This window comes from Etheostoma spectabile, chromosome 19, assembly GCF_008692095.1.
Source record: "Etheostoma spectabile isolate EspeVRDwgs_2016 chromosome 19, UIUC_Espe_1.0, whole genome shotgun sequence".
In the NCBI taxonomy this organism is placed as follows: domain Eukaryota; kingdom Metazoa; phylum Chordata; class Actinopteri; order Perciformes; family Percidae; genus Etheostoma; species Etheostoma spectabile.
Genome location: NC_045751.1, coordinates 12,857,657 through 12,870,008, shown reverse-complemented (window position 1 = coordinate 12,870,008; position 12,352 = coordinate 12,857,657). Strand labels below are relative to the sequence as shown.

Below are 12,352 nucleotides of genomic sequence, written 5' to 3'. Positions count from 1 at the left end.
TTTGTACTTGCCAAAGAGCGTTGTGTGGAATCAATTGTGTTATTTTGGGTAGTTAAGACATTGATATTAAAATGGGTCAATTTGACCCAAAGACAACATGAGGCTTGAGATTAAAACAGCAGTTGTGAATCTTTTTGACTTGGGACCTCTTGCCAAAAAAAAGCTGTCTAGTTGGGGCCTTTTGTTCAATTTCGCAAGAGTAATTCTCCTCTATACTTGAGGCTCAAAGTGGTAAAATTATCACATTTTTCACCCAAAAAGCAAAAATTTGAGAAAAATCCAAAAATGAATACAGATTAATATAGCAGAAGTTTGTGTGTTCTTTATGTTTCCTGCCCCTATAATCATTTCATGACACGACCCCCCCCACATATTTATCTTTTGACCATTTGGGGGAACCACTGTTACAATTCTAATTAAAAAGAAGTATTTGGACTTTGTGATATTGGTACTTTGGCTTACAGTGAATAAAGAATCTGAGTACTTCTTCCACCACTTTTCTAAATTTAGAAAAAAAATTTATTTTCAAAAATATTCACGTAAGAGGAAAGACACTTTTTACATGATAAATTCATAGTCTCGTCACAGTTCTCTGCTATTCACAGTCACCATATTATCCATCGTCTCCAACAATCTCTCAATCAAAGAGGGACTTTTTTTGCTGCCAAGCACATGATACCTGCCCCCACATCTCTCTACGAGCCCCATTAGCTCCCCGTTCCTCAGGATGTGCTGCTCCGCGCTCTCCCCTAACATTTCCCCCCATGTGAACAGCACCAGCGTGCGCTGCCAAATGTCTTCCCCAAACAAAGTCATGTGCTCCTCTATGGCTCTCCTGTACTTCTGTGTGCAGGTGAGGAAGGCGGGAATGAGCAGGAGGACGACGTGAGGTCCAGGGTGACACCAGGAGATGCTGTCGAGAAGGCTTTTCCTTTGCGTTGCGTTGGTCAGACCCGGCCCGTCTCGCCACTTCAGGCCGAGCGGTTCTGCGACTGTAAGTTGGCGTCCGGCTACTTGGCCTCTCCAGGGCCTGAAGGTAGACCCGTCGTGTTTGAATTCCTGTCCACACAGGATGGTGACTCCAGCGGGGGAGCGAGACGACCAGGACTCCCCTAACACCACCACCCTCAAACCCGAACCAGGAAGGTCTTTGTTGTTTGAGCTTCTGTGACCCTGACGTGCAGATAAAAACTCAAACTTTCCAATGACCTTTGCACTTTCCATATCCTCTCTCCTTTTTACCTTCATCGTTTCTTCTCCCCTTCCTCTCATCTCTTCCTTTTCCTCGGACATCTCCATCTCTTTCATTGTTTCAAGGTGACAGTTATTGCTCTCTGCAGCCGACGATGCTGTTTTCATCCTCTGATCCTCCCTGTCCTTTTCTCCTCTATATGACTCTCTTCCTTTTCCTTCTCCCCTTCTCTTACTGACCTCTCGGCACATTAAATGCAAGTCATCTTCTGAGCTCTCGGCTACAGCTGTCAGATCAAAAGAATCCCCCTCATGGGCTCCCACATTGTAACCAACCTCATATTCTCCATTCTCTCTTTTGAGCAACCCTTCTTCCCGTTCTTTAAGATTCTGTTCCCATTTTCCCAATTTCTTAAATAACTCCTTTAAATTGTTCTCTTTGTTGTGAAGTTCTTCCTTCAGCAGAGCCAAGTCTCTCCCCATCTCGTCTAACTGCTGCGTTGTAGAGTTTACACGCTCATTTTGCATTTGCAACTCTATCTTCCAGTTGAGTAACTCCTGCTCTTCATTTCTTAGGTAATACTCTTTGTCTTTCAGCTCCTTCCCGTGATCTTTTTGCCCTTTTACCTTCTCCTGAAGATCTTGACCATGATAGCTTAGCTCTTTCTGTTTGCCTTCCAGAGCTCTTAGCAAGCTCTCTAGCTCCTGTTCCTTTTTCTTGATATTTTGCACTCTTATACTCACATCATGCTCGTTTTTATCTTTGTCTTCCTGCTCTTTTTGTTGCCTTTCTTCCCATTTGCGAAGTTCTTCTCCCTTGCTTTCCAACTTGACCTCTTTTTCAACAAGCTCCTGCTCTTTTGCATCAAGTTCGTGTCCTCGTTTGCTCAACTCTTCTTTGTTTCTGTTCAGATCCTGCTCCCTTTCCTCTATTTCTTTTTCCCTTTTTAAGAATTCCTCAACCTTCGTTCTAAACTCACTCTCTTTCTGGACATGCACTCTCAACTCATTCATCTGATTTTCTGCCTCACCCGCTCTCTCTTTCATCCTTTCTATCGCTACCTGTAGTTTGTCATTCGCCTCCTTTAATTCCCCGACCCCCACATCTCTCTCCCTAAGAATTTCTTGTATCTCTGCTTCTTTGCTCTTCACCTGCTGTTCATATCCCCTGAGATCTTTTCTAACTTCTTCGCTCTCCGTCTTCAGCTCCTCACACTTTATTTTGAGGTTGTCCGTCTCTTTTCTCAACTTCTCATTTTGCTCCTGCAACTCCTCAACTCTCCTCCGACCTTCCTCCGAACGTCTTATTGCGCACTCCTTCTCCTTTGCGATGGATTCCATGCTCTGGTTCCTTCCCGCAATCTCCTTTTCATAATTCTGAATCATGCTCGTCATCTCCTTGTCCATCTTGCTGATGAGCTCCTTCAGCTCGGACTTTGTCTGCTCGATTGTTAGCTTCAGTTGGATGGTCTCTTTCTCGTTTTCTCGCTCTCTCTGCTTCAGTTCTTCTTCTTTCTCCTGAAGTTTTGCCATCATTTCAGCGTCTTTTTTTCTATCCTGCTCTGCATGACGCTGCTGTATTTCCATGATACTGGAGGTTTGGTTTTTATTGCTTTCGTTTAGCTCTTCAATTTCTTTCAAGTAGTTTGCACATGTCTTTTTTGCCTCGTCAATCTCACTGTCTCTCTCGGCAAGAAGGCATTCCGCTTGTGCTATTTCATTTGTTTTATTGTCAATGATTTTTAACAGTCGGCTCAACTCGTTTTCTCCCTTCTCGTCCTTCTTCCTCTGCTCTTCCCTCCATCCCATCTCCCGTGAGTCGGCCTGTTGTTTAACACTTTCAATCTCAGTTTCTTTTTCTTTGAGTTTTCTCTCCATGTCATTTAAAAGCTGCAGTTTCATCTCCTCCATCTCTCGCTCTCTGTCCTGCAGTCGCTGCTCTGCCTCTTTCTTTTGATTGAGAATAATTTCTCCTCTCTCCTCTTCCTTTCTCCGCAGGATTTCATCAACATCCTTTACATGCTGATCCAACTTTTCTATCATTCTTTCTTTTTCTTGGAGTTTTTGCTCCATCTGTTTCTTGTGGTTTAAAAGTTCTTTTAAATGTTCTTTTATCATGTCTGTTTCTCTTTGTCTTTCCTCCAGTCTTTGCTCCATGTCTTTCTTGTCATTTAAATGATCTAGTTCTTTCTCTTTATTTTGTTGCAGCTTTTTATTCAATTCTTTGACATTGAGCTTCATCCCCTCAATTTCTTTTTCTTTTTCTCTCACTCTTTGCTCCATTTCGTGCTTGTCATTTAAATGATCTAGTTCTTTCTCTTCCTTTTGTTGTAGCTGTTCCTTCATTTCTTTCACATTTCCTTTGATCTCATCTATCTCTTTATCCTTTTCCTGCAGTCTTTGCTCCATCTCTTTCTTGAGATTCATAACAAGTTTTTCCTTTTCTTTGTCACTTTCTTGCATTGTTTCTCTGATTTCATTAATGTGCTGATGTTTTAACTTCTCGATTAGTCCCTCTCTCTCGTGCATTTGTTGCAAAATGTATTTTTCATAGTTTTCATTCATCTCTTTCTGCTCTTTTTTATTTTCTAGTGCCCTTACCTCTGTCTGGGTGATGTGCTTTTGCTCCAACTCTCTCATCTGTCTTTGTCTTTCCTGCAATTGTTTCTCTATTTCTTCTGCAAACTGTTCTTTCAGCTCTTTAATCTGCCGTTGTGTTTCGTGCTCAGAGTCCTTTATTGTGCGACTGTACTGCTGTTTGACCTTTTCCACAGCTTCCTCTTTTGCTTTCACTTTTTTATCAATTTCCTCCTTGTGTTCCGCTTCCCTCATCTCCATTCGTTTTTCCATTTCATTCATTTTTCTTGCCATTTCTTCCCGATGCTGCAGTTTTAACACTTCTACCTCTTTTTCTTTCTCTTGCATCTTCTGTGCCATGTCTTTTTTGTAGGTGAGATGAATCGTTTCCTTCTCTTTTTCATTTTCCAGCATTTTTTCTTCTGTTTGGGCGAGAAACCTCTGCACTAACTCTGCTATCTCCTTCTTTTTTACTTTCATTTGTTCCTCTGATTCTTTTGCAAACTGCTCTTTCAGGTCGGCAATCATTCTTTGTTTTTCTTTCTGTGTTTCCTTTATTTCATTGTCATGCTGCTGTTTGACTCTTTCCATAACTTCTGCATTGTCTTTTAACTTTTGAACAATTTCTTCTTGGTGTTGAACTTTCATTGTCTCCATCATTTTTTCTATTTCTCTGATTTTTCTGGCCATCGCTTCCTGATGCTGCAGTTGTATGCCTTGTATCTCTGCCTCTTTGTCATGCATCTCTTTCCTATGTTGTGATTTTATTTCTTCAACTTTCCTTTCCGTAGCTTCTTCATATTGTTTCATGATGGCTTGAGCTATCTGCTTTTCCTCTGAGGCGTTCTTCATAGTTTTATCCAGCTCTTTGTGTTTTTCAAGTAGTTTGACTTCCATATCTGCCATCTCCCTTTTTCTTTCATGTTCTTTTCTCTCGAGCATATCATCAATATGTCTTTTAGTCTCATCCATTTCTACTTTTAAAGAATCAACTTTTTCCATCCACTCTGCTTTCTCTTTCTTCAGCAGCTCTATGTTGTTTTCTAATTTCTTAACCTCACTCAACCACTCTTGCTTCTTTGCTTTGATGGTATCCTCCCTCTGTTTTCTCTCATATTCATTTGCTACACTGGCACGCTCAAGGTCCAGCAGCTTCAGTTGCTGCTCGTCAATTCTTTCTTTCAGCTCCTCTGTCTCTCTCTCTTTTATCTCCAACCTGAGCATCGTCTCGTCCCTTTCTCGTCTGCTCTGGGTTAGCGCCACATGGATTCTCTCATTTTCTGTACTCAGATCCTGAATTTCTCTCTCTTTATCCTCTGTCAGCCATCGCATCTTCTCCTCTAGCTCCCCCTCAACTTCCCCATCATTCTTCCTTTCTCCCAACCTCCTGTTCTCTTCCTCCTCTTCTTCCCTTTGAGTGTCGGCTTTTCCGGGTGATTTCCCCTTCTTCTTTCTGTCAAAAAACCACCTGATTCTTTTCATCTCCCTGTCTCGAATATTTTTCAACTCCTCCTCTTGGCGAAGCATTTTATCTCCCATGTCCTTCAGCCGCTGGTTGAACTTCTCGTTCCTGTGCCGGCTCAGATCTATGACCTCCTGAACTAAGCCGGAGAATGCCTCACATCTGTTCACCGCCGCCATCTTTTCTATCTTCTGCAGGAGCTCCGTCACCTTAATGGAGCCTTCACTTCCTCTTCCTCCTGCATCTAGGCTGCTGATTACGTGGTACCTGCCCCTGCACTTCTCCAGCAGCCACTGGAGATCCCTGCCCCCACCCTGGATGTGCTGTTCAATATCCACCCCTTCCCGAAGCTGATCACCATGGGTGAACAGCAATATCGTGTGTCTCCATACACCCTCGCCCAGAAGCTCCAGATGTTCCCTCACATGTGCTGCCCTCACCAGTGTATCCACCCTCAGACTCAGCAGGAGCGCGTGGGGCCCTGGAGGACACAAGGACACGCTGCTGACAATCTCCCTCTTCACCCTCTCAGGTGTGGCCCCCGCTACACCTCCCTCCCAGCCGGGAGTGTCCACCACTGTCACCAGCCGCATGGCCACCTCCGCTTGCTGACGGACGCACTCCTCTGTCACTGCCCCGGCCTGGAAGGAGCCTATTTTGCCCAGAATGGTGTTCCCGGCAGAGCTCTTTCCTGTTTCACGCTCGCCGAGGAGAACCAGCCTGACCTCAGTCAGACGTCGGGGAATCTTGGAGAATGACTGCCGGGCGTCTAGCTCTGAACCCTGAAGACCATCACCTGGAATTGAGAAAGGTACAGATTTGTGGTGAAACATATTTTGTTGTTCAAGTTCAGCTCTGTTAAATGAAGGACGTTTTGCCACTAAGGGCCTAAAAAACTTCAAAACAGGCCAACGGACACAGCCACTGCTAGCTTGCTACCTCAATAAGTTGTTAATGCTAATGTGTTAGCAAACAAGATACCTACACATTTATTTCACACTTCATATTCATAGCTACCTATGACCTTTACTCTTTTTAGCTTTTGGTCGTCACTGACTCCTGAAGGAAATATCTTACTGTTTAGCCGCTGAATGCTCCACTTTGTTGTCTGTTGTTTGGTGCTGGGCAAGTAGTGTACAATGGGTTAATCAGAGCGTTTTTTGGCTGAAAATTACTGCCTGCTGCTTTTGGAAATGACACTGAGAAGGGTGCGGATCATAAAATCGAAACAATTAGTGCAGAAGCCTTAAAATGGTTTATTAAGCTAAGAGTCAGAATGTTTCCACCTGGTATTAAAATCCATCTGAGTGATCCGATCAATGGACAGCTCGGAGTAAGGCAAGGCAAGGCAAGGCAGCTTTATTTGTATAGCACATTTCAGCACACGGCAATTCAAAGTGCTTTACACAAATCAGTTAAACAGATAAAACACAAGTAAAAACAAGTAAAATCACAAGCATTAAAAACCGGTAAAACACATGAATAGACAGTTAAAAACAAAGAAAACTAAAACCAAAAGAATAAAGTTACAGTGCAGCATAAGAAATTTAAGAAATGATTAGTCATTTAAAGAAAGGCGCATCAAATAGAAAGGTCTTCAGCCTTGATTTAAAAGAACTGAGAGTCAGCGGATCTACAGGTTTCTGGGAGTTTATTCCAGATTAGGAGCATAGAAACTGAAAGCTGCTTCACCCGTTTAGTTCTGACTCTGGGGACAGAAAGCAGACCTGTCCCAGATGACCTGAGAGGTCTGGGTGGTTCATAGTGTAGTAGCAATCAGCATATATTTTGGACCTAAACCGTTAAGTGATTTATAAACTAGCAAGAGTACTTTGAAATCAATTCTTTGAGACACAGGAAGCCAGTGTAAGACTCAGAACTGGAGTGATGTGATCCAGTCTCTTGGTCTTAGTGAGACTCAGCAGCAGCGTTCTGAATCAGCTGCAGCTGTCTGATTGATTTTTTAGGGAGACCTGTAAAGACCCCGTTACAGTAGTCAAGTCTACTGAAGATAAAGGGTGTGAATGCACCCATCATGAGATCCATCATGCTTGGTGAAGTTTCTGTGTTTTTGTTCCAGTGCTGACTGCCCATATATCCCGGTCTATCTGGAGCTATGGTCTTGCATTTGCCTGGAAAAGCCAGCCGCCAGAAAACGTCCCCTAATTCACGATTATGTGTGACATCACTACACCCTCCTGATCTTAGGTCGCACCGTGACGTCACATAGGACATAAATGTTCCTAATTATTTTCTTATTCAAAACCATTAATTATTAAGTCTGAAAATGTGGGTCTTTCTTAGCAGTGACTTAAAATGGCTCTGATAAGCGGAACTAAACTTCAAACCTAAGAGATTCAGTTAGAAGCTAACATTACAAATGTACTGAGAGCTGGGCACACAGAGACCCTTAAAAACATCTTTCTTTCCAGCGCCCTTAATAAAGTTAAAATAAAATAAAATAATCAATTCAAATCATTTCTAAATGTGTTTTAGAGCAAATTACCAAACAACTGTTGAACAAGCAGAACATAAACTTGACTCCAGAGTCCGGCTGTACCGGTTTGACAATAAGGGCTACAAGTTTTGCACCTCGTCACGTGATCCACTTTTAAGTGCAGCTTTAAGCATTAGTTTATATTTTTTAATTCAGCAGGTTTTCTTTGCGTAATTGTGATATGACTTCATGTGTTTGACAAGACTTGAGTTTTACAAACTGAACAGGCTGAAGAACTTACTCATTAGAGCAGCTTTGATGGTCCCTCTCTGCATCTGCATCTCCATCTGCCTCTGTTTCTTCCTCCTCTCCCTTGCTCTCCGCTTCCCGTCTGCCTCCAGACCCACCAGGACCGTATTATCCATCTCTAAATGACTGCTTCCATCCATCTTCCTCTCCACCATCTCCTCCAGCTTCCTTATCAGCTCTTTAACCTGCGTCCCATCTCCTTTGCTCCGGTTATCCAGGACATGGTATCTGTTTTCACACTTTTTGAGGAGCCTATGGAGTGCCGGGCCGCTCGTCAGGATTCGTTGCTCCATTGACACCAGGCCTAGCTCGTCTCCCCGGGTAAACAGCAACATGGTGTGCTCCCAAACTGCTTTTCCCAGCGGCTCCAGATGTTCCTCTATCTCACTGATGTAGTCATCTGTTACTGAAGCGCAGGATCGCACCACAAGCAGCACAGCGTGGGGTCCAGAAGGGCAAAGCGACACACTTCGTAAAGTCTCCCTCCTCACCCAGTTGGGGGTGCTGTTGAGCGGGTAGTACCACTCCCACCCTGGGGTGTCTACCACAGTGACTTTCCTCCCTTCCACATCAGCTCGCCTTTTCACACACTCCTCTGTGGGCTTCCCGCACTCGAAGCCCCCTACTCCTCCCAGGATGGTGTTGCCCGCCGCGCTCTTTCCTGCTCCTTTCCTGCCCAGGAGGACCAGTCTAAGCTCTGGGAGAGCCGGCGCGGTGCTGCGGGAGGCGGTAGGGTGTTGTGAGTCCATGGCGGCCTGCAGACTTTCATCTGTGAAGAAATGGAGAAGTACTTCCTCAGTGCACCGTACCGGATAATCTGAATGGCACAAAACACAAGTGGGACAGTCATCTAGTCTCTGCTTTACACTCAAAACGCTGCACTTTAAATCTTCTTTTTTTATTGTGATTGGATTGTTTACTTGCAAATGAATGTAATCTTATCATTATTATCATTAAAACCTAAACATGAAACTGCATATGCTATCAGAAAGTACATATGCACGATACAAGCTTATTTCAATTTTATATTAAGAAAGAATGTAAGAGCTCTACAATAAACTCACCACCATTCGTGACGATGCCTGGACTACAGTTCTCATCTGTCACGTCCATCACATCTCTATCCTTTTGTCCTTCCTCTTCCTCTTTTCAGTTCCTGTACGTGTCTTTTACAGGAAGAGTTTCTTCACTATCATTGTGAAAGAAAAAGGAAACACGCTTCGTAGTCAATTGATTTAAAACGAAGATTGGTGCCGCACAAAACTGAACACAGAAAATGGAAGACTAGCAGACTCACGTGACCGACCTGTGGTTTTCTGACGCGATCCTTCCTGCCGCATCGATGCAGCAGGAAGTTAAACGATGGCATTGTGAGCATCTCTGAGACATTAACATGCACGTGCTTACCAATCACACAAGTGCACAAACACATGCTGCACACAGTTTCAAAGATGAATTCACGTTTGCACTCACATAAGTTGTATGTGCTTGCTGAGGCACAAAAGGCAGGTTTCATGACGGGAGCTGCAGAGCTCATTGTGGTAAGTGTGTGGCACTTCTGTTTCCTTTACCCACACGTCGAATGATACAGAGCTAAGTTTGACTTGTGGTAACGAGTTCCTGCCTCCAGCCATGCATTCAAATTACTGTAAAGGACAAGAGTGAGCAAACAGCAGACAGAAGTTGTATACAAAGGGCAAATTGTAAAATATGTTGCAGTAATATATGAATGGTTTGACTAAATCTTAAGTTTCAACTAATTTTGGGGTTTTCTAGTATACAAACTGAATGCAACAAATTTGGAAGAGCAGCCGCCATCAGGTTTATCAGCAAATAAACTATTCTGTATGTTCCTAAATATAGTCAGTGTTTAGTTTTAAAATTAAGCCAGTTACCAGTTTCCTATATTTACAATCCACAACTATTAAGTTCTGGAGCGTCCAATCAAACGTTTTGTGTGTATATAAACCATAATTAAATGCTAAATAGCAGGGGTTAAGGTAAAGTGCTAACCATCACATTTGGTTTTCTGTTCTTCATCTCCTTCAGAGTTTGTTTTTATGCAACCATTGGATATATTTATCCCCTCTAAGCATAAGGGTGTAAAACCTAAACCAACAAAGTGATGAAGTCTGTCTGGCGTTTCCTGGCTGCATACATGGTACAACATGTTCTCATGTCCAGTCCCAGTCAGTCCGATGAAAAGACACACACATAAACACAGTAACACATTAGATCATGTCCTTTTATGATTCACCCTTTCCTTCAGCACCAGTCAGGGTTGATACAAACAAACCCTGTCTATGGAAAGAACTGAATCAGCCGTATTGATTTGGCGCAATTAACCTAAATAGAGATGTTGTGAGGTCTGTTAAGTGTTCAGTGGACATTATGATGGATGCCTTTTCACACGTGTGCTGCTTTTTGTAAATGTCATATGAATTACTTTTTCTTCCAACAGCAGCAGCAGCACTTCTCTCCAAATATTAGGCTGCCTGGCATCTAAAAGACTCCATATCATGAATAACAAAACAGCCCAAAACTTACACCAGCATCACTAAAGCTCACAGTTATTCTTTTTAATGTAACATGGACATTTGCATTGTCATTTGCTGACTAGTTTGCCCCTGAAATTAACTGGTCAATCAAGAAGGTAAGTGGTGAAAATGTAACAGAAACATTAAGTACAGTGTTTTCTCTGTAATTGTATTTGGCCGTGGAGCTTGTGGGGGATTTTGGCTTTGCTTTGACATTAGTTGCAGACTTTAAATCAGCAAGTTTGTGCATCCAATCATTTTAAAACATTACAAGCTTGCATCTTTAGGCTTTAGATAGATATTAAACTGTAATTTGTGTTAATGTTTTGGGTAGCACTGATGGAAATTCTTTCTCATGGTAGCAGCAGATGATTAAATGAACAAATGAAAAGTACATATTGTGCAGTCGCAAAGTGGTTGCTCCACTGGCTCTTCCGCAGTTTTTTGGACTCGTTTCTCGCTCTTTATTACCCTTCTACACATTACCAGCACCAGTATGTAAAATAATGCTAGCGTGAATGGGTAATGCATTCTAAGAAGTAAAGTAGTAGTATCAGAGGAAGTACTGTAGGCGTAATAATAGTAACAGTAGTAGTAGCAGCAGTAAGAGGAATAATTATGGTAATATTACATAGTGTAGTAACAGCAGCAATATACATAATAGTTGCAGTAGAACATAGAAATACTAACCGTAATTGTGTTAATAAAACTCTACAGGAAGCAGTAGTTGTAGTTTAACACCTACAGTCAGATTTGAGCTGATTGTGGCTCACTGTTGGCACATCGGGCTGTGCTCGGACACAAGATGATAATAATGTAAACGGAGGTTTTCAAATTCTTCCAAAAATTTGCTTTGCAAATGTTATATGAGGACCTTTATAAGTGTGTCTCCAGTTACGCACTCTCCAGTCTGTTAGGTAAAGTGTTTAAACTATTTACCAGAGCTTGGCTCTGGTAAAAAAAAAAAAAAAAAGTTGGTGAATGAATAAAAACAAAGTGCAATAAAGTGAAATGGAAACAGACATAGCGAGTAAATCTTCACTCAAGATTAAGCATTGCACTTAAACGTCACTCAAGCTTCTGTTCAACTGGAGAGTTGAGGAAATTTATTGCACTAAATTTGGATGAAAACGTGGCTAAATAGGCAAACAATGCAGTTTGTGAATGTAAATGAGGGTGCAAACTTGGGCCAATTACAGTTGCCACAGGCCAGCTGGCTGTATCTCATTTCTTCGTCTTTCCCCTAGCCCTTGGCCCTTGAAACCTAGTGGTAAGGGCTAGGGGTGAAAACACACCCCTATGAAATGAGACACCACTTGGTTATGTCACCATACAATATTGATAACAAACTTCCAAGATGCCGTCTGCAAGTGTGTCTGTCGATTGCGTGGGTTTTGACAGTGTCATATGCATGCGTATGTTTTATAGTTCTTTTATGTTCACTTTGGTGGTGGTGCAGATGCAGATGTTCTTATCTGTGTAATAATTAGGTTTATTTGCAAGTCATATTTTTATACCCACTGCATGGTGTGTTGTAAATGTTATAGTTATCACAGTTTTGAATGTCATTGATGTTCAGAAACACTTTCTTTATTAACAGAAATCTGTCTTTATTGCCCAATAAAGTAAACATAAAACATTATATAAAAATATATTATACTACCGAACTATTATCAACTATTAGAACCATAACATACATGTCACACAAATATTAAAAAGGCACTCAAATGTATAAAACTAAACAAAGACACACAAAACAAAAAAAGCAAACCAACAACTACAGCTATTCTGATATTCCAGGTGTGTGTGTGTGTGTGTGTGTGTGTGTGTGTGTGTGTG

At 42.1% G+C, this 12,352-nt stretch overlaps 1 protein-coding gene across 2 annotated transcripts; it reads right to left on the bottom strand.

Moving 5' to 3' along the window:
* On the bottom strand, positions 1-9,292 carry LOC116707254 (trichohyalin; the record flags this gene model as incomplete). 2 transcript variants are annotated; one of them, XM_032544524.1, is given in 3 exon segments in its annotated part: positions 1-6,026; positions 7,969-8,745; positions 9,041-9,292. In XM_032544524.1, coding segments are annotated over 3 exon segments (6,270 nt in total). In that variant the 5' UTR covers positions 9,090-9,292.
* Positions 9,293-12,352: the final 3,060 nt, after the last annotated feature.